The 19,618-nt window shown below is 44.6% G+C and overlaps 1 protein-coding gene across 2 annotated transcripts in view; it reads right to left on the reverse strand.

Moving 5' to 3' along the window:
- Positions 1-15,598, reverse strand: part of tmem243b (transmembrane protein 243, mitochondrial b) — an 18,311-nt gene extending 2,713 nt beyond the window's left edge. Inside the window, exons 1-3 of one of the 2 annotated variants that reach the window (XM_080492212.1) lie at positions 15,339-15,598; positions 8,103-8,428; positions 5,402-5,452 (exon numbers count right to left, since the gene is read on the reverse strand). In XM_080492212.1, the coding sequence (XP_080348338.1) occupies positions 5,402-5,452; positions 8,103-8,180 (129 nt within the window). In that variant the 5' untranslated portion in view covers positions 8,181-8,428; positions 15,339-15,598. Of the gene's footprint in view, positions 1-5,401; positions 5,453-8,102; positions 8,429-14,120; positions 14,547-15,338 lie in introns of those variants that run through there. The other variant, XM_080492211.1, reaches the window with a different exon arrangement.
- Positions 15,599-19,618: the final 4,020 nt, after the last annotated feature.

The raw sequence follows: 19,618 nt of genomic DNA on the forward strand, positions 1-19,618 counted from the left end.
CTCCAGAGCAGCACAGTACCCAGGGGAACCATATGAAGGCAGAAGGTTTCACTTTAAAAAGTTTGACGGCTGATTGGGAAAGTAAAAGTCATTAGTTTTACTGTGTGTGTGTGTGTGTGTGTGTGTGTGTGTGTGTGTGTGTGTGTGTGTGTGTGTGTGTGTGTGCGCGCCACCTCTCTCTTCCTTAATACTGTAATATCAGAGAGAGACTCAGCAGTGAAGATGAAACCCTCCTCCAACTAAAGCTCAGGCCTCTTCTGCCAGACAGCTGAGAGACACGTCTCTGCTGCATTGGAGGTACAAGAGCACAAAGTGGACCTCCAGAACCAAACCAGGGTTCAGCCTGCTGGACCAGCAGAACAGTTTCTATTCTCTTTTTCTTTCTGATCCTTGGAACGCAGCGAGCGTCTCTCCTTACCGCCATACAGCCCCCCATTGTTCTGCAGCTGAACACAAAGCCCAACAGTTCTGGCTCGCTACGCCGAATCCAGACCCGGTAACGGACAAGTTACCGCGGCCTCATGACAATGACACTGCACCGGACAGTGCTGATGGTCCAGTCCAACCATGTAGGAGGTCCAGCGTCTGGGCAGTGCAGTTAAGTTAGCCTGAAGCTAATATGCAATGTGTTTTACTGTGTCATGATAACCAGCCACGCCGCCATCTTGGATGAGTATACCAACTCATCCATCACCCAGTGGACACTTTCACGGCCATTACACTGACCCTCTGACGCCTGCCTTCCCCTGGTAGACGTTTGCGGTCATTACATCCACCCACACACACTGTCCATAGTGTTTGCTGTTTAGTAGATTAGATCTCCGTGTTAGATGACGTTTGATACCTAGATGTGTTGATTTATTGAATTATTTATGGATTAATACACTTTTGCTAATAAACGATTCCTGGTAATTATTGTGTATTTATTGTTGACATTCACTGGTTTGTAACAGTCTGTGCTCGGATCTCACACCTTCCCTTTTATTTAAGATTGTTATATTTTACACAGAAATATTAACTAAAATAAACCTTTTTCCAAACGAGACTGATATTGTGGTAATTAGCTATTTCCAGTCTATCTGGTGGTGCCCCCCTTTTCATTATTAATAGATAAATAACATTTATTCATTAATAATTTTTGATAATTTATTAACTTTAAGTAATTAATCAATTACTTTAGGAGTTGTTAATGAGTGACGTTTACGCCCATTGATAATTAAAAATTTTCATAAATTACTTCCAGTGATTTATTACTTTCAGTAATCTATTAATTACAGTAATTTAACGCTAATAACCAACCATAAATCCCAACAGTGCCTACTTTGGATCCAGTTACCTCTGTGAAATGGCATTTTCACAGATGAAAATCAAACCAAAGCACAGGAGCCGCCTTACTGACAGAGCTACTGACGGCTAATCTGAGACCGCCTGTGAGGCGTTTGAGCCAAACTTCAAAGCACTCTCAGACTGTATGCAGTCACAGCCATCTCACTAACCTGGGTGAGTAACATGACAGCTTTGACATGTGATGGCCTATGAAAAGTGATGATGCATAACATGGAACATAACTGCACTGAGCGTATTGACACTCACTGAGATTTACAATTCTGTGTTCTAAAATGCTGATGTTATGTTATTTTAGTCACGTGACGCTTGAGTGGATAATCATAACACTGCATGTGATCTGCTTACTGCTAAGAACTTTCAAAGCAAAACAGTTATGGTCAGTTTAATATGAGAGATACAGAATGCATTATCTTGGGTTTATTAATATGAATGTAGGACCAAAGCATTTCATGTAATTCAAATACAGTTAGCCTGAATAAAAAGCGTCAAAGTGGAAGTAGAATCTGTTTTTTTCTACACTTCGCTGGGAAGATCTTGCCTGTCACCAAGGTGGAGGTCAGGGATCTTGGGCTTGAAAAGGTTGGAGACCACTCACATATAGGGCAAGATCTACTAGCATATGTCTACGCTGTCGGTTCGTTGGAGCAGACATTCACTACACAGGACAGATTGAAGGCAGAGTTCATTTATTATTAGTTCTTCATTCGTCCTCCGACGGGAAATTTATTCAGCAAATGGACCGTGTCTTCAGCAGCCACACAGCACAGTGCTGAGGGAGGTGATGGAGGCTGGGGGTGTAGCTCAGGAGGAGGTGATGGAGGCCGGGGTCTAGCTCAGGAGGAGGTGATGGAGGCCGGGGTCTAGCTCAGGAGGAGGTGATGGAGGCCGGGGTCTAGCTCAGGAGGAGGTGATGGAAGCCGGGGTGTAGCTCAGGAGGAGGTGATGGAGGCCGGGGTCTAGCTCAGGAGGAGGTGATGGAAGCCGGGGTGTAGCTCAGGAGGAGGTGATGGAGGCCGGGGTCTAGCTAAGGAGGAGGTGATGGAAGCCGGGGTCTAGCTCAGGAGGAAGTGATGGAGGCCGGGGTCTAGCTCAGGAGGAGGTGATGGAGGCCGGGGTCTAGCTCAGGAGGAGGTGATGGAAGCCGGGGTGTAGCTCAGGAGGAGGTGATGGAGGCCGGGGTCTAGCTCAGGAGGAGGTGATGGAAGCCGGGGTCTAGCTCAGGAGGAGGTGATGGAGGCCGGGGTCTAGCTCAGGAGGAGGTGATGGAGGCCGGGGTCTAGCTCAGGAGGAGGTGATGGAAGCCGGGGTGTAGCTCAGGAGGAGGTGATGGAGGCCGGGGTCTAGCTCAGGAGGAGGTGATGGAGGCCGGGGTCTAGCTCAGGAGGAGGTGATGGAAGCCGGGGTGTAGCTCAGGAGGAGGTGATGGAGGCCGGGGTCTAGCTCAGGAGGAGGTGATGGAAGCCGGGGTGTAGCTCAGGGAGTCACAGTGCAGGTTGTTTGGACTATCGGTGTAAACCAGAGTACAGGAGGAAAAGCACACACAGGGAACCGACCCAGTCCACACAGAAAGGCTCCTGACGGAGACTTCTGGTTGTAATGTAGGAGCAGGAGGTGTGAGAGGGTGAGACGCTTCACTTCTTACAAGCTTCACTTTAAACTCCACTTTTTCAGTCAACTCTTACTACAAAAGCTTCATCGCAGAGATTTTTCCACAAAATGAGCAATTCCAAGAGTGGAAAAAAAGTTAATTCTGCTCAAACTCCAGCAACACGTGCAGCAGGTAAGCTAGCTACATTCGCAGCTAGCGAGCCTAAGCTAACCAGCGAGCCGCCGCTCCACCTGAAAGACCCGCGGTGCCCATCACTATGGAGCAGCCGCCGCTCCACCTGAGAGACCCACAGTGCCCATTACTATGGAGCAGCCGCCGCTCCACCTGAGAGACCCGCAGTGCCCATCACTATGGAGCAGCCTGCGCTCCACCTGAGAGACCCGCGGTGCCCATTACTATGGAGCAGCCTCTGCTCCACCTGAGAGACCCGCGGTGCCCATTACTATGGAGCAGCCTCTGCTCCACCTGAGAGACCCGCGGTGCCCATCACTATGGAGCAGCCGCCGCTCCACCTGAGAGACCCGCGGTGCCCATCACTATGGAGCAGCCTCTGCTCCACCTGAGAGACCCGCGGTGCCCATCACTATGGAGCAGCTCGCAGCAGAGTTTGAAAAGCAGAGGACTTCGCTTCGGGAGGACGTTTCTTCCCTGATTCAAGAATCTAAAGCCGCTGCAGGCCTCACTGGACTCACTCCAGACTACAGTGAAACTCTTTCCAGAAGCGCCTCACCTCTGTGGAGTCTGTAGCCGGAGACAACTTTGAGCGTCTGGCCGCACCAGAGTCCACCATCAGAACCCTCCAGACCCACAGCCAGTGTCTCCTGGACCGAGTCGACGACCTCGAGAACCTCTCGCGGAGGTCCAGCCTCCATATTCTGAATACCCCCGAAGGCAGTGAGGACGGTAAAGACTCTGTGAAGTTTATGTCTGGACTACTGATGCAGATGATGGGCCCCAAAGTCTTCCTCAAACCGCCCCACCTGGAGAGAGCCCACCGGTCCCCGACCTTCAGAACCGGCCAGAGGAAATCCCCCCACACCTTCCTGGTGTGTTTCTCCAGGTTCCAGGAGAAGGAGGCCGCGCTGCGTTGGGCCAGGAGCCACGAGCTGAAGTACCAGGATAACGCCATCTGGATCTACCAGGATCTCAGCACAGCCCTCGCTAAAAAACGGGCTGCTTTTAGCGGCGTGAAGCAGGCCCTGTACCGGAGGAACATCCACTTCCACCAGCTCTACCCGGCCCGGCCGGGCGTCTTTGACAGGGATGCAACGCTCACCTTCGACTCGCCGGGGGAAACCCAGAAGGACTACGACCGGAGATTCAATGAAGACTAGAAGACTTGCATCCTCCTGCCTGAAACTCTTCACACACCGCGAGGTCCGTAAACTTCTTAACTCAAGGACGGTGAGTTGGTCTTTAGATGTGGATTCCCTCCGCCAGCAGCTCCACCGACTCCAGCTGTGGAGGTTTGATGTTGTGGTTTGTTTCCTACCCTCGCTGATGCCGAATGCTGGTTTTACTTCTATTATTCACCATTGCATTCATTGGTAATCTTAAACAGATCAAACCCTCGTACAGATGTAGCATGTTCGTGTTTGTTTTTTGTTCTCTTTTTTTATTTTATTTTTTTTAAACTATCATTTCCTTCTGTACTGGTATTATCAGTGCAGCTATGGTATTTATATATCTGTGACGGAGTTGCTGGGATGATCGTCAATATTCTCCCAAATCTGTTCGTCTGACCTCCATCACTCCTCCATCACTCTCTCTTACTCTTCTTCTTTAGTCTGACCTCCATCACTCCTCCATCACTCTCTCTTACTTTTCTTTAAAAAAGTCTTCAACTACCGCTGAACAGTGTGAAATGTCAGAAAAGTGAAGAAACAGAAATATTTTCGGTGTGTCTGCCACTGTGAGCCTGTTACTGTTAGAGTCTGTTACGGCCGGAGCCCGATACTGCCAGAGCCTGTTACTGCTGGAGCCTGTTACTTCTGTGACGTCACAGCAAGATGGAGGAGGTTGAGAAAGCTTTTGATGGGCGGAGATCAAGAATCACGACTTAATTTCACGGGTTTATCGTAGTTTTTTTACTTGCGGATGACGGCAGTATGACAAAAACGTTTTATTATGAAAATACTTCTATTTTGTATTGCTTTTTTTCAACAATGTTTTGGTGTCATGTGCTCTTTAAATGACGTTGTGGTGTGGGCGGGGCCTAACGACCACAGTTGCTCTTTCTCATACTTTCATTAGGTTACTTGTTTAGTACCATCTCCGTCTATCTGGAAAGCTGCAGACACACTTGTAAAGTTTCTCATAACCAGAACAAAACTGGAAATGGAACTGCTCACTACAATACTGCCGCGGTTGTTCGTGTATTTAAAAAAGTATTTGTGTGTAACTGTTGTAAGCAGACAGTGAGCAGGCGAGAGGAGGTTTACTCACGAGAACAACCAGAGACGTGAATCCCCCCACGACCATGTTGATGATTCGATCCTGCAAGAGACATGAGGACAGAGGAAGGAGGTCATATGTCTGATGATGTAATCAGTACTCAGCAGAGCTTCATCACGGTCTGAAACAACAAAGCATTAAGAGATCCGTTTCCGTGTTTCCAGACTGATCATCAGAGAACATCAATCATGAATAAAACACCGGAATCACACTGGAATCAGCCATTTCTGTCCTGACCAAGACTTCCTGGACAAAAAGCTTTTGGATGCTGGAGAGAGCGTGAGTTTAAGTCAGAAGGACCAAATATCAGATATGGAAGAGTTTACAGCTGTTCTATAGATACCTGGTGCAGAAACATGGACATTTGAACTGCAAACTACTATTGTAGGATATTTCCTTTTTTTCATGGTTCACAAGATTCTCCACATCACATTTTGCCTTTGACCTCCATCTGTACATCACAGTCGAATCTCCACAAAACATCCAGACCTATAGCAATAGTAGAGAGATGAATGACTGGTCCTTCCACCAGATTAGAATACACTACTACCACCAATACTAAATCACTACTCTCCCTAGAACAGGGAAACATGGGAGCACCTTGGTGTTAAGAAACAAAGAAAACCTTTGAACATGAAGTAAACCTGTCAAGAACCTGAAACAGGAACCAAAACCTTCAACGTTATACAAGAGATGGTATAAAGAAAGGTTTAACACACCTGAGCCATCTTTTCAAAAAGAAATGTGATTCTTTCCATTTTAAAAACCTCAATAATAAAACCAATCCACTCGTCCACCGTTGGTTTTTCTACTTTCATCTACTTCCTAGTAAAGTCCTTCCTGCTGCAGCACCAAGTATCTGAGCTGATATTGATCCTGAGAGGAGAGGTGATCAGGTGCAGAGACATAATCTCTAATCAAGTGTCGGTCATAAATATCCTCTGAATCATTTTATAAAGCTGGCAAACAGGCCTCAGTACTGTACAGGACCAGAATATCTGCAAATGATTTGCCTCCAACATGCAGATGAGTTGGTGTCATGGTTTTCTGCTGCAGTGTTATAAAGAGTCTAATGAGGCTTTTCCAATCCATCCACTTTCTTCCGCTTATCTGTTTCCGGGTGGTGGGGGTGTCAGTCTGAGCACCGTCACCCAGATCACATTGCACCCATTAAGAACCTTCCTGCAGGTGGAGAGCCCACGGGAAGGTTGCGCCCGGCATGAGACATGAACCCTCTACCTTGAGATTGAGAGTCTCATGCTCTACCTACTGAGCTCGCCGGGGGTTGAGGCTTTTCCAGCAGAACTCAAACTCGAACTCATCATTATTCAAATTGAATTGTCTCTTTAAGTCCTGATTCTGGATTACACCAACATATTAATGTGCTCCACCTCCTCCATCTATCTCTGGATTCTGGATTATGCCAACATAGGTCCAGAAAGAGCAGAAGCAAGGCAGGACGGAGACCGGGACTCTGGAGCAGACGCTACGGCCCTAAGTGAACTGTGATCGGAGCTCGGAGGCCGCGGTCGTTGGTCGTCCAGCTGGGAGGAGCTCCAGTGTGCTACCAGTCCGCTCGTCGTGTCGCTGGCCGGTGCTCCATTGTGCGGGCCACCGCGTGTCGCACACAGTGGTTCCAGAATCTGCCAGTGTGTGCAGACACGGAGCTACGTTGCGCCGGCCAGCGGATCAAGACGCGACGTGATGCAACGTGACCATTGGACTCGGACTGCGTCCACACACGGTGCGCCGGAGCTGCTATCGATTCTTTGTTTAGAGTTAAAATAAAATTATAGATCTTAGATATCAGCCTTTCTGATGGGGACTATTTGAACTCATCCTTTTGCCACGGCTGTTCAGGAGGTACGGAGGGAAAATTAGGGAAACATTTAGAAACAAAATGACGGATTTGAACAAATGATTACCTGGTAATTTATAGCTGGAAGATAAATTGGTAAAGCTGTCGAACAGCCCAGATGTGTATAAATTCCTAACTTGTTTGATACCTCTATCATGCCAAACTGAAAATAATGAATCTCCGTCATTGCAAAGTCGTCCAAATTATGTCTTCAGGTATCCAGTGCACAACTACAAAGAAAAAAGCACCGTTGAATAACAGTTTTAACTGAAATTGTCAGGAGCCTCTGAATCCACACCAGACTCCATTGAAAGCTCAGCAGCGCCCCCCCAATTGTGATTCTTGAGTTGATTGTTTACTTCTCTCTTTCAGCTGCTGACTTGTCTCTCCTGAACTCCCTCAGTTCTTTCAATATGACACTCAGGCCCAGTTCGTCCACCGGCTCCTTGTTATTGCCCGACCTCCCGTCGTCCGCCATTAAACTGCTAGCCAGCGGCTCGTGGCTAACTTTGTCTCGCTCGACTAACTCCAACTGCTTTGTCTGTCCCGGCGGTATCTTATGCATCCTCACGACCCACAGTCCTAAATCCACCTATACTGAAAGTTTTTAAGATATTTGAGTTATAGTGGCTAAGTTTTTTCTCCAAATGTCAGGAGCCCGTTTTCCTACACCGCCATAGCCTCACTCGCCCAACCGGACGTCCACTGAAGGACATTTCAACACTTGTATGAATCATCACTCTCTCATCGGTCAGCCATGTCAATCAGCCATCAATATATGATACAATAGAAAAAGTAAGAATACATAATATGTAGATGGGAATGGCTTCCTACCCGAGCAGACGTCTCTCCAAACAGAGGCCTGTTGTCCAGGCCGCTGGTGCCGTACGTCCTGCTGGAGAAGTCGTCCATGGCCTCAGCGGTGGTTTGCTCTCAGCTCCGACTAGTCGCCTCTCAGCAGCGCCGCCTCCTGGAAATGGCGGGCCGGTGCTGCTGCATGCTGGCCAGCAGGAAGCTGTCAGTGTGTCCAGGCCGCTGGGAACATGGAGGCTGCAGGGCGAGCTGCAGGGTGGGCTGCAGGGCGAGCTGCAGGGCGGGATGCAGGGTGGACTGCAGGGCAGGCTCAGGGCGAGCAGCGGAGTCCACAGCCTTCAGGGTTTCTGTTCATAGAAGAGAAAACATCAGCGACATCCACACAAGCACATCCAGACGATTTAGCTGGAATTTTCTATTCACACTTTTTCTGAGGACACATGGTCCAGGAAAGTGGCACGAAACTTGTCTGGAAAGTTTCACCATCACCAGTTTTTCTGTCTTTCCAGTTGTTGGGCCTAAACCCCAACGTTCACACCCTCCTGACCAAAATGGGGGGGGGGGGTTTAAACAAAGAACAACTTGCTGACCACATGGTTGCAATCGCCATTGGTCATGTGACCCCCACCAGGGGTCCCCCGAGACCCCTCCTGTAAGCTGAACCCCAGCACCTCACCACCAGGGGGCTCCACCAACTCTGCCACACCCAGAGGAGGAGGCTGCTCTCTGAACCTCAGATCAGGGCAGAGCCGGCCAAAGGCTTAAGCGAACTAAGGGGGCCCTCAACAGCAATTGACAAAATACATATATATATATATATATATATATATATGTATTTTAAAAGATTTGCAGGCGTGTCTGATGACTTCTACATCATCAAAGATATATTATTGTACAAAAACACTTAATGTTAATGTTGTGGTAGACTGTACCAGCCAGTCTTTGGAGGACCGCTCTCAGTCCCTAGAGGAGGTCAGATGTATTTTTGGAGTGCTTTTCAACTTTAGCCGACTTGGACCAGTGTAAACTTCTCAGAGACCTTTGGAGAACAGTCTGATCTTGAGGGGAGTGCACTGGCTACAGAGATGGAGAACCTTCCAGAACTCCCTGAAGCCCTTTGAATTCCTTCCCTCTCTCAAAATGAGATCTGTGAGTTGTACCCAAATCTTTGGGTGGCTCTACGGAGAGCCTGGTTCTCCCTGTGACTGGAGCATCGGCAGAGCTTTTCCAAGCTCAAATGAATAAAAAACTACCGGAGATCTTGTGAGAAGAAAGACTGAGTGGACGAGCAGTGAGCAGTAGCAACAACAACGCTGGCCTTCAGATTTCTTACAGTGAGGTCAGAAATGAAACGCCAGGAAGCACAGGCTTTGAGAAGTGGGTGGAGTATTGAGGAAGAACAGAGCAACAAAAGTGATTGTCAAATGTGGTCTATTTAAAAAAATAAATTTTTACTAAACTTTTCGCACATTGTTACTTACAGTTACTGTAAATATAAAGCTTTATCACTTGGAACGTTCAGTCCCAGGCCGCTCTTATAACTGAATGTTTGAGATTAAGAACCATATGTGGCTCCCTGGACATCATTCTTCATTCATTCATTAGTATTATATGTTTTATTATAATCTAATATTGCTTCGGGCCCCACGAGGCTTGGGCCGGCTCTGGACCAGCGCAAGGAGCCGCCGCAGGAGGCCTGAAGACGAGCGTCGGGTAAAAACCTCTATGCGAAGTTGCCGTCTGCATGTGTGTCCTTTTTTGTGTTTGTTGCTTCTCATGTGAAATATGAGATTTCTCTGTGTGGTTCAGCTCTATGTGAATGAGACTCTACTTGAAGGGATGTGATTTCTACTCCATGAGCTGTTTGACTCGCGTTTCCATTGCTACATTAACTACATGAGCTGTTTCATTCATGTGCTGCAGCGACTGAAAAGGTTCCTGTGGTTTCTGCTGACTGCACTGCTGCTTTTCTCAGCCGCGATGACACAACACTTCCTTGTTTTGAAGAAATGGAGAGGAAGAAGAACAAATCTGAACAAAATCTGCTTTCATTTCACTGATTCACCGTCGACTCTTTCACCATGAACGCTCACTTTCAGATCCCAACGTAAAGTTTGTTTACTTTCTTCAAAGCCGGCTGTTCTGTTGAGACGTCTTCCAGCTCTGGAACGATTCAATCACAACCTCCTGTCGGCTTCTTCACTCTATAGAGCCCATCTGAACGCCAGTCACACCAGAACAATCCATTATTGATCAATCTAATCTTATTTCAGCTCAAAGACAAATCTTAAGACGTTTTGTTCATTTCTCCTCTAAAATGTTTACGATCTGTTTTGAAAACTAAATAGGAATGTGAGACAAACAAACAGTGTGAAGTGGATCGTTTGTATGGCAGCGTCAGGAGCGCATGAAGACTTCACCTGGTCCCAACACTCCACCTGTGCTTCACCTGGTTCCACCAGTCCACCTGTGCTTCACCTGGTTCCAACACTCCACCTGTGCTTCACCAGTCCACCTGTACTTCACCTGGTCCCAACACTCCACCTGTGCTTCACCAGTCCACCTGTACTTCACCTGGTCCCAACACTCCACCTGTACTTCACCTGGTCCCAACACTCCACCTGTGCTTCACCTGGTTCCACCAGTCCACCTGTGCTTCACCTGGTCCCAACACTCCACCTGTGCTTCACCTGGTTCCACCAGTCCACCTGTGCTTCACCTGGTTCCAACACTCCACCTGTGCTTCACCAGTCCACCTGTGCTTCACCTGGTCCCAACACTCCACCTGTACTTCACCTGGTCCCAACACTCCACCTGTGCTTCACCTGGTTCCACCAGTCCACCTGTGCTTCACCTGGTCCCAACACTCCACCTGTGCTTCACCTGGTTCTAACAGTCCACTGAGCTGCAGAGGAAAGTGTTCACAGCTTTTCTAGAGATACTTTATTCATACTAGCAGAGCTGAAGATCTTCTGACGTCACAGAGGAGATCCAGCATTTCATCAACTGACGGCAGGAATCCTACAGCTCTGTGGAAAAGCTGGACATTAATGGACACTCTCTCTCTGACCGACGCTCTCCCTCTCTCGGACCGATGCTCTCTCACACACTGACTGACACTCTCTCACACACTTTCACCAAAGCTCTCTCATTGACTGACTGATACTCTCATTGACCGACGTGATCTCTCTGACCGACGCGCTCTCTCACCGACTGACTGACTCTCTCTCTCACGTTTCTCTCACACACTCACTGAGGTCCTCACACACACTCTGATGCTCTCTCACACACTTTGACTGACACGCTCACACACACACTTTGACACCAACACACACTTTGACTGACGCTCTCTCACACACTGACTGACGCTCTCACACACACTGACGCGCTAACACACACACACCGATTGATGGTCTCACTGACCGACTGACGCGCTCTCTCTCTGACCGACGCTCTTTCACACACTGACCGACTCTCTCACACACTTACTGACGCCCTCACAGACACTGACTGACGCTCTCTCACATACTTTAACCGACGCACTCTCACTGACTGACTGGTGCTCTCACACACACACTGACTGACGCCCTCTCCCACTGAATGATGCTCTCTCTCTCTCTCTCTCTCTGACCGACGCTCTCTCTCTCTGACCGACTGACGCTCTCTCTCTCTCTGACCGACGCTTTATCACACACACACTTACTGACGCCCTCACACACACTGACTGACGCTCTCTCACATACTTTAACCGACGCACTCTCACTGACTGACTGGTGCTCTCACACACACACTGACTGACGCCCTCTCCCACTGAATGATGCTCTCTCTCTCTCTCTCTGACCGACGCTCTCTCTCTCTCTGACCGACTGACGCTCTCTCTCTCTCTGACCGACGCTTTATCACACACACACTTACTGACGCCCTCACACACACTGACTGACGCTCTCTCACATACTTTAACCGACGCACTCTCACTGACTGACTGGTGCTCTCACACACACACACTGACTGACGCCCTCTCCCACTGAATGATGCTCTCTCTCTCTCTCTCTCTCTCTGACCGACGCTTTATCACACACACACTTACTGACGCCCTCACACACACTTTGACTGACGCTCCGTCACAAACACTTTGACTGACACTCTCACACACACTTTGACTGACACTCTCTCACACATACTTTGACGCTCTCTCACACACACTTTTACTGACACTCTCTCTCACACACTTTGACTGGCACACACTTTGACTGACGCTCTTTCACACATACTTTGACTGCCACTCTCACACAGTTTGACTGCCACTCTCTCACACACACTTTGACGCTCTCTCACACACTTTGACTGACGCTCTCTCACACACACTTTGACTGGCGATCTTTCACACACTTTGACTGCCGCTCTCTCTCACACAGTTTGACTGCCACTCTCTCACACACACTTTGACTGCCGCTCTCACACACACTTTGACTGACGCTCTCTCACACACTTTGACTGGTGCTCTGACAACAGCAGCCTGTTTCTCCCGTTTCTCGGACTGCGAGAGCAGCGGGGAAGGAAATCTAAACCCTCGCCCAGCTTTCTCAGCAGAAAAACAGTGAGTGGGAAAACAAGAGCTTCATTATAACAGAGCATAAACCTGACCTGAAGCTACATTCCTCCAGCACCACATGATTCTAGGCTTCTTAAACACAGACCCCCAACCAGAGAAATGTGCAGCCATACCTCAGTAAATCCTGCACACGGGTCATGGAAAAGAAAAGCAAACTTCAGTTTCACAACACAGCTCAGCTTTAGACTCACGTGAACAGAGAACCTCTCAATCTGAGCACATTAGCACAATAACACCACAATCACCATCTTAAATTAAATCATGTGCTTCTAACTGGAAATAACTTCTTTCACACATTATTTTACCAATTTAAAGTGTTCTCCCAAAGCTGATGTTGATATTTTAACTAAGAAGGAACTAGTAAGTGAATTTTAATTTGCTTGCGTTAAGATTTCACTCGAACTTTTTGCTTCACCATAAATTAATCATAAACCCTCCCAAATAAACAGTTTACTAAGGTGGATGAAATTTAATTGACCAACTTTAAGATTTTGAATTAGACGATAATCAGACACTAATTCTGGAAAAAGACCTGACAGAGCTACAAATACTCAGTTAACGAAAAGTTTGAGCAAAAAACATTTTTAAACAAAGAAATTTGTCTTAAACATGATTGAAAGAGTATTATTCTGAGAATGTGAAGAAAAAAATCCACAAATGAATTCTGTCGGAAAGCAACAAATAGGTACAAAGTAGGAGCTGGAACCAAATCATCTTACATATCACTGACAAAATCAATAAGTTTAACACAAATACAATGATCTTAAATCGGATTCAATGACTTTTAAACCCAAGCAGATTAACATATTCAATGTTTAATACCCAGATATAATAAATGTATCATTTAATAAATAACTGTAAAGTGAAAATATATCAATCAGAACTAACTATTGATTAAACAACAATTAAAAAGCGAAAGATCAGAAGTTGTCAGAAAGTTATGTCAGCAGTTTGAAATGTGTTGGTTATGTGATTGAATCCCTTTAAAAATCAGTGTTGAGCAGGGGACTAGTTAGGAGTGGGAACTAGTTCCACCTGGGTGCAGTGAGAGGCTGGAGGGCAAAACAAAGCAAATAAATAGAAAATAAACTCTTTATCAGGGGAACTTAGCACTTAGCCGATAGCTCGCTGTGCTAACAACTTCAGCAGCTCGTTAGCCGCTTCACTGGTTAGGGTTCTACCAGGTTCTACCAGGTTCTAACCAGCGGTCTGTGGCACCGACACAAGGCAAACAAGTCGAAAACGTCGGTTTTATTCGGTAAACTGCGCAGACAAAACGACCATTTAACACAAATCCACCTTTACTAGCGGGAGCTAACGAGGCTAACCCGGCTGAGCTAACAGCCTCGCGCGTAAAGGACCGGCGGGTTTTCTACTGAAAACGGAGGAAAAGAGCCGCAAAAGAGATGGTTTTTCTCTACTTTTACCTGCTTCTCAGCTCCGGGGAGACTCCGCTGGAAGCTGCCGGGTCACGGTTCAAGGGGATAAGCCCGCTGCGCGTCACTTCAAGCCCCCGTTAAAGGAGAGTTCCGCCGCCGTTTAGCCGACAGCAGCGGCCACCAGACTCCATTCAAAAATCCTCCCATTTAGCAGCCAAGTTCCTACGAAAAGCACGTCGCGTTCGCTTTCTCTCCTAGTTTTTCAGTAAGAAACTCCTGTAGAAACTACACACACGTAGAAACTACTTCAAGTCATTCATTTTCTTCCCTTTTTTTTCTTTTTAGCGTTAAAATGTTAAACACACGCTCAAAGCAAACCAGCCAAACTCCATTTAAAAATCGACGAATTTAAGAACTAAGTATGAATCACTGAGAAAACAAGGGTGAAATCCACTTTATCGACATTCAAAACATGATTAAATGCTTTAGAATGATTTAAACTACCACGCAGATTTATTATTTTGTAAAATCGTGTCACAAATATTCGTTATTTCAAACTAGAAAATGTTAAAGTAATCAAACTCCATAAAACTTCCAGTATTTTAACAAAACTCTTCATTTATATGTTTAAACGAATCGAGACAACTCTAAAGAACACAAACCGTCATTCTACTCGTATTCTCCAATATAAATGACATTATGAGGTAGTTATTTACTTATTTGAATTGTGACTCCTTCAAAATGAAGCACCTTAAAAGCCATTTTAGATAAACTGATAAAATACTTCACTGAGTAAATTTTGTTTTATTTTTTATTTTATTTTTGTATCTTGAATTCGGTCCCATCTGTTTTTCTACACTCAATTTAGTTTCCATACATTTTGTTTATTTATTCATATTCTTTAAGATGCTTTTAACTAACTTCCATTTACCCTTAATTTTGATACCCGCTGTCAGTTTATTGTATTCGCCAAATATTGTTTTGTACTTTAGGTTTTCATCTCACTTGTTCTTCCTCTTTATTACTTTTGTAAATCACTTAGTGTTTCATTAGCATGCTGTAAAATACAGTTTTGATTGATATGTCCATGAATTTAGTAATAGTGTATATAACTGGTATAAAAGAGCAATATGAATCAAATAAAAACAGGTAAATGCCATATTCATTAAGTCTTGACATTCAAATGAGTAAATTGTGATTTTGAATGAATTTGGTCTTATTTCAGTTAGTTTTGAATGACTGTGGTATTACAGATAAATGACTTACGGACAGCTGCTACCGGTCACTCCTAAACGTCTCTTCGGGAGTTTGACGTCCACATTCCTGTAAATTGTGACTTAATGTCCATCAGTAAGTCTGGCGGCAGCCGGATGAAGGACATGATTTCCATCAGAAGTAAGAAACTGTGGCTCCAGAAATAATCTCATGCTCATGTTAGTGTCACATGAGCCCAGTGTGACGACCTCTCACATTAATCCAACACAAGAAAGGTTTGGTCACATTTTCAAACGAGTCATGAGTGAACTGAAGTCTCCTCTCCTTCAACAAGCTGCTGCGTGACATGACTCAGTGAAATACCTGCTTATTGTGATGATGTCAGCAAAACGGTTTCTCTTCCAGTTTATTGATTTTGGTCTGATTTTGCTCTTTTTATGACTAAAATAGTATTTGATCTCATTTTCAGCTATTTTGTATATTTTTGTGACGATTCAGTCTCTTTTGGGATTTTCAGTATTGTTTATGCTTTCTTTAGTTTCTAACTCTAAAATAAATACATATAGATATAGATATATTAATATATATAATATATTAATCTAAGAAATCATCTTATTATCTGGATAGAGCCGTTCAGGCTGGTTTAATCTAGAAAATCACGTTACTGTCTAGATAGAGCTGCTCAGGCTGGTTTAATCTAGAAAATCACGTTACTGTCTAGACAGAGCTGCTCAGGCTGGTTTAATCTGGGAAATCATCTTACTGTCTAGATAGTGCTGCTCAGGCTGGTTTAATCTAGGAAATCACGTTACTGTCTAGACAGAGCTGCTCAGGCTGGTTTAATCTGGGAAATCATCTTACTGTCTAGATAGAGCTGCTCAGGCTGGTTTAATTTAATAACCGTTGTAAAGTATTTGGATCAGTGTGATAACTGCAAATAATATATGTAGCACAACAAGGGTATTGTATGTTATCCCCTCCTCCCTCCCCCTCAACTTCTCTTCTCTCTCTTCTCTTCTCTTCTCTTCTCTTCTCTTCTCTTCTCTTCTCTTCTCTTCTCTTCTCTCTCTCTTTGTGCGTTCCCCCCCCGGTCGTGTACGGCAGCCATGCCATCTCTTTCTCTCTTCTAATAGAGAGAGAAAAAAGAAAGAAAAAGATATATATATATATATATATAGAGGGGGAGTTTAATTGTTACATTTCAGGTTGTTCAATTTTTTTGAAAAAAATAATAAAATATCAAAAACTTCATTTAAACTACACACAGCGCAATGTGATAATATAGGAAACAAAAATTTGATTTCACTCTTGTAAACGGACTTCTGCACTTATTTAGCACCTTTCAGGTGCGTGAGCGGCCCCTCAGCGCTTTACATCATTCCTCACAGTCACTCACACTTTCACCACCTTGAAATGTTCAAAACTTAACAAAAAGTCATCACATGTGTTTCTGATCCAAAATAGAGACATTATCAAAATATAATGAATAAAAACTTAAGCTAAACATGTTTGTTTATTTTTATGTATTTCTTTGATTCGTTAAAAAAAAGTCACTTATACAAAATATTGTTCATAATTTCATTTTTATTTCAAAGTTATAAAAAAGATTATTTTCAAATAATGAAAAATCGAACAATTCACCATAAGATTATTTACAATATTGAAATGTACAAATCTAGAGTATTTATTTTTAATGATTTGAAAGGATAAAATTAAGAAGCTGGTCTATTTGGCAAGAATTGTTCATTTATTTTTAAACCTGTGGAGGATGATGAGATTCAAAGAATATTTAAACATATAAACTGTGATAAACCTTGTGGAATTGATAATATGGATGGCAAACTTCTAAAAATTGCAGCTAAATCAGTTGTAAGGCCTTTATGTCATATTCTTAATCTTTGTTTTTCATTTATCCAAATTTGTGGAAAATATCAAAAGTTTTTCCTTTGGCTAAAAATTCCAAAGAACCACTGACTGGGCAAAACGGTAGAGCCATAAGAATCTTACCTGTCCTGAGTAAAGTGATGGAGGCGGTTATATTTAAACAGATTCAGAATTATTTTGAAGCGAATTATCTTCAGTCTGATGCTCAACATGTATGTAAAGAAGGATACTCAGCCAGCACAGCACTCACAGGGTTAACTGATGAATGGCTGCAGCAAATCCACAATAAGCAGGGAGGAGTTCAGCAGCCTTTTGCTCTAGTTGATCATAAACGATCAGCGTTTGGCTTTAAAAGCTCAGCTAGAACTTGCCTAATGCACTGAAGGAGTGGACACAGACTGTGATCATGATTGGAAAACAAATTGTGCTCAGACACTGGAAATCCCCAGGAACTCCCCCATTTGATGAACGGACTGCTGAACTGTCAAAGGTTGCTGCATATGAAAACATGTCTTACAGGATCACAAATAAGGTGCACAAATATAAACAGAACTGGGGCAGATACATTGCAATGATGACTGCATGAGGAAGGGACGAAGGTATGTCCACAACTATAAAACAGAACCTCAGCTTCTTCTTTTTTTTTTTTTTTTCCGGTTTTGTTTTGTTTTTTGTTTAGTTTTTCTTTTAATACCAAAGCCATACAGAATGAGTCAATGGTCTCCCTCTGTTTGTTCTGTTGGGTGGGGGGGGATTGTGTTTGAAGAGTTTTATACAAGCATTGATATGTATATATAATTGTGTTTTGTTTGTGTAAAAACAATAAAAAAATGTAAATCAAAAAAAAAAACAAAGCTCAGCTATATGTTTCTTAAGTCATTGTTTGGCTGACAGGAAACAGTGCGTCGCTTTTAATGGATCCTTTCACACTCTGTAACCTTAACATGCGGGATTCCTCAAGGCAGGTGTATAATGACTGTCAATGATATGTCGGATGTGTTACGTAAAGCGTGTATGACACTATATGTGGATGATACAACTGTACATACGTCTGCCTCTAGAATAGATCAGCTCAATAATAATATGCTCCAACAGGAGTTAATGTCTACTTCAGAGTGGGTGGAGAACAGGCTGAAACTCAACGGGTCAAAAACAAAGTGTGTGGTGTTGGGCTCGCAATATTCTGTGAGAGAACCCCAAAGGTAAACTTCTTTTTGCAGAACCAATCATCAGAACAAGTGACTGAGATTAGATTGTTGGGAGTCACATTAGATCAAACTATGTCATGGACAAAGCATATAAACAATATTGTGACTAAAATGAGGAGAAACGTCTCACTGATTAGATGCAATGACCATTGATGTCGTTAGAAACCAGGAAACTCCTGCTGCAGTCTTCAGTTTGACGTCATTAGAAACTATAGAAAACAATCTGTGATCAATGGAGGATTCATGTTGAATTAGTGGAGCTCTGGTGGTTTAATGTGGCAGGGAGGTGATGGAGCCCCTCACCTCTCTGCCCATAAAGGAGGAGCCCCCAGACACCCGGGAGTGACAGGTGGGGTGACAGGCGGGAGTGAAAGTGGCAGCAGCGTCTGGTGTTTAGTTTAGTTTAGGTTTATTTAATAAAGTAATGATTTCTGGAACTTCGGACTCTGTGGGGGAACCCGGCGGTGCTCAACTGCCACGTTGAATTGTTTGGTTTTAGTTTGGTTGGAGTTGACCATATGTGCTTCGTTGATGTCGAATTGTCATTGTTGAAAGTTTTATTTTCATTGTGTAAATGTTTTTATTTTTTATTTTTCTCTTCTTTTTGTGAATGGACCCCAGGAAGAATAGTCTCTGCATGTGTCTAATTGGATCGTGGGGTTTTTGGGGGATAGAACCATTCAGGAGCAGAAATATCAGGAAGGCATTTTGTAGAGAATGGAACACCACAGGGCAGTGTGACGGTCACACACTCCTTTCAATTGTGATTAAGAATATTTTTGGGAAGGTGCTGATGATGGGGCTTTGAAAAGATGGAGGAATGTAGGTCATGTGATCCACAAACTGCAGAAGGAGTCCGGGGGACTGGAGAGTGGGGATTTACATTTTCAGTGGCAAAGACAGAATTCATGTTATTTACTAATGTGAGAAGCACAGAAGGGAAGAAGGTTATAATGTATGGGAATAGTACTGGGAGAGTAAATACCTTTATATTTCTGGAGGTAAGGGTTGACATGGAGAGAGCAGGGACAGCATCTATGGTGAAATGTAAACAAGGTATTAATGTAATGAGGCGTCTCACAGGTGAAATGGGGGGCCAACGTGGTATCATTGAAACAAATCTACACAGCACTGATCAGGTCAGCATTGGATTATGGGAGTGTGGCGTGCGGCTCAGCTGCTGAGTCAGCGTTGGAATGGCTGGATGTGGTTGAGGCACAGGCCTTGAGGGTTTCAGAG

Source organism: Lipophrys pholis, assembly GCF_963383615.2.
Source record: "Lipophrys pholis genome assembly, chromosome: 22".
In the NCBI taxonomy this organism is placed as follows: domain Eukaryota; kingdom Metazoa; phylum Chordata; class Actinopteri; order Blenniiformes; family Blenniidae; genus Lipophrys; species Lipophrys pholis.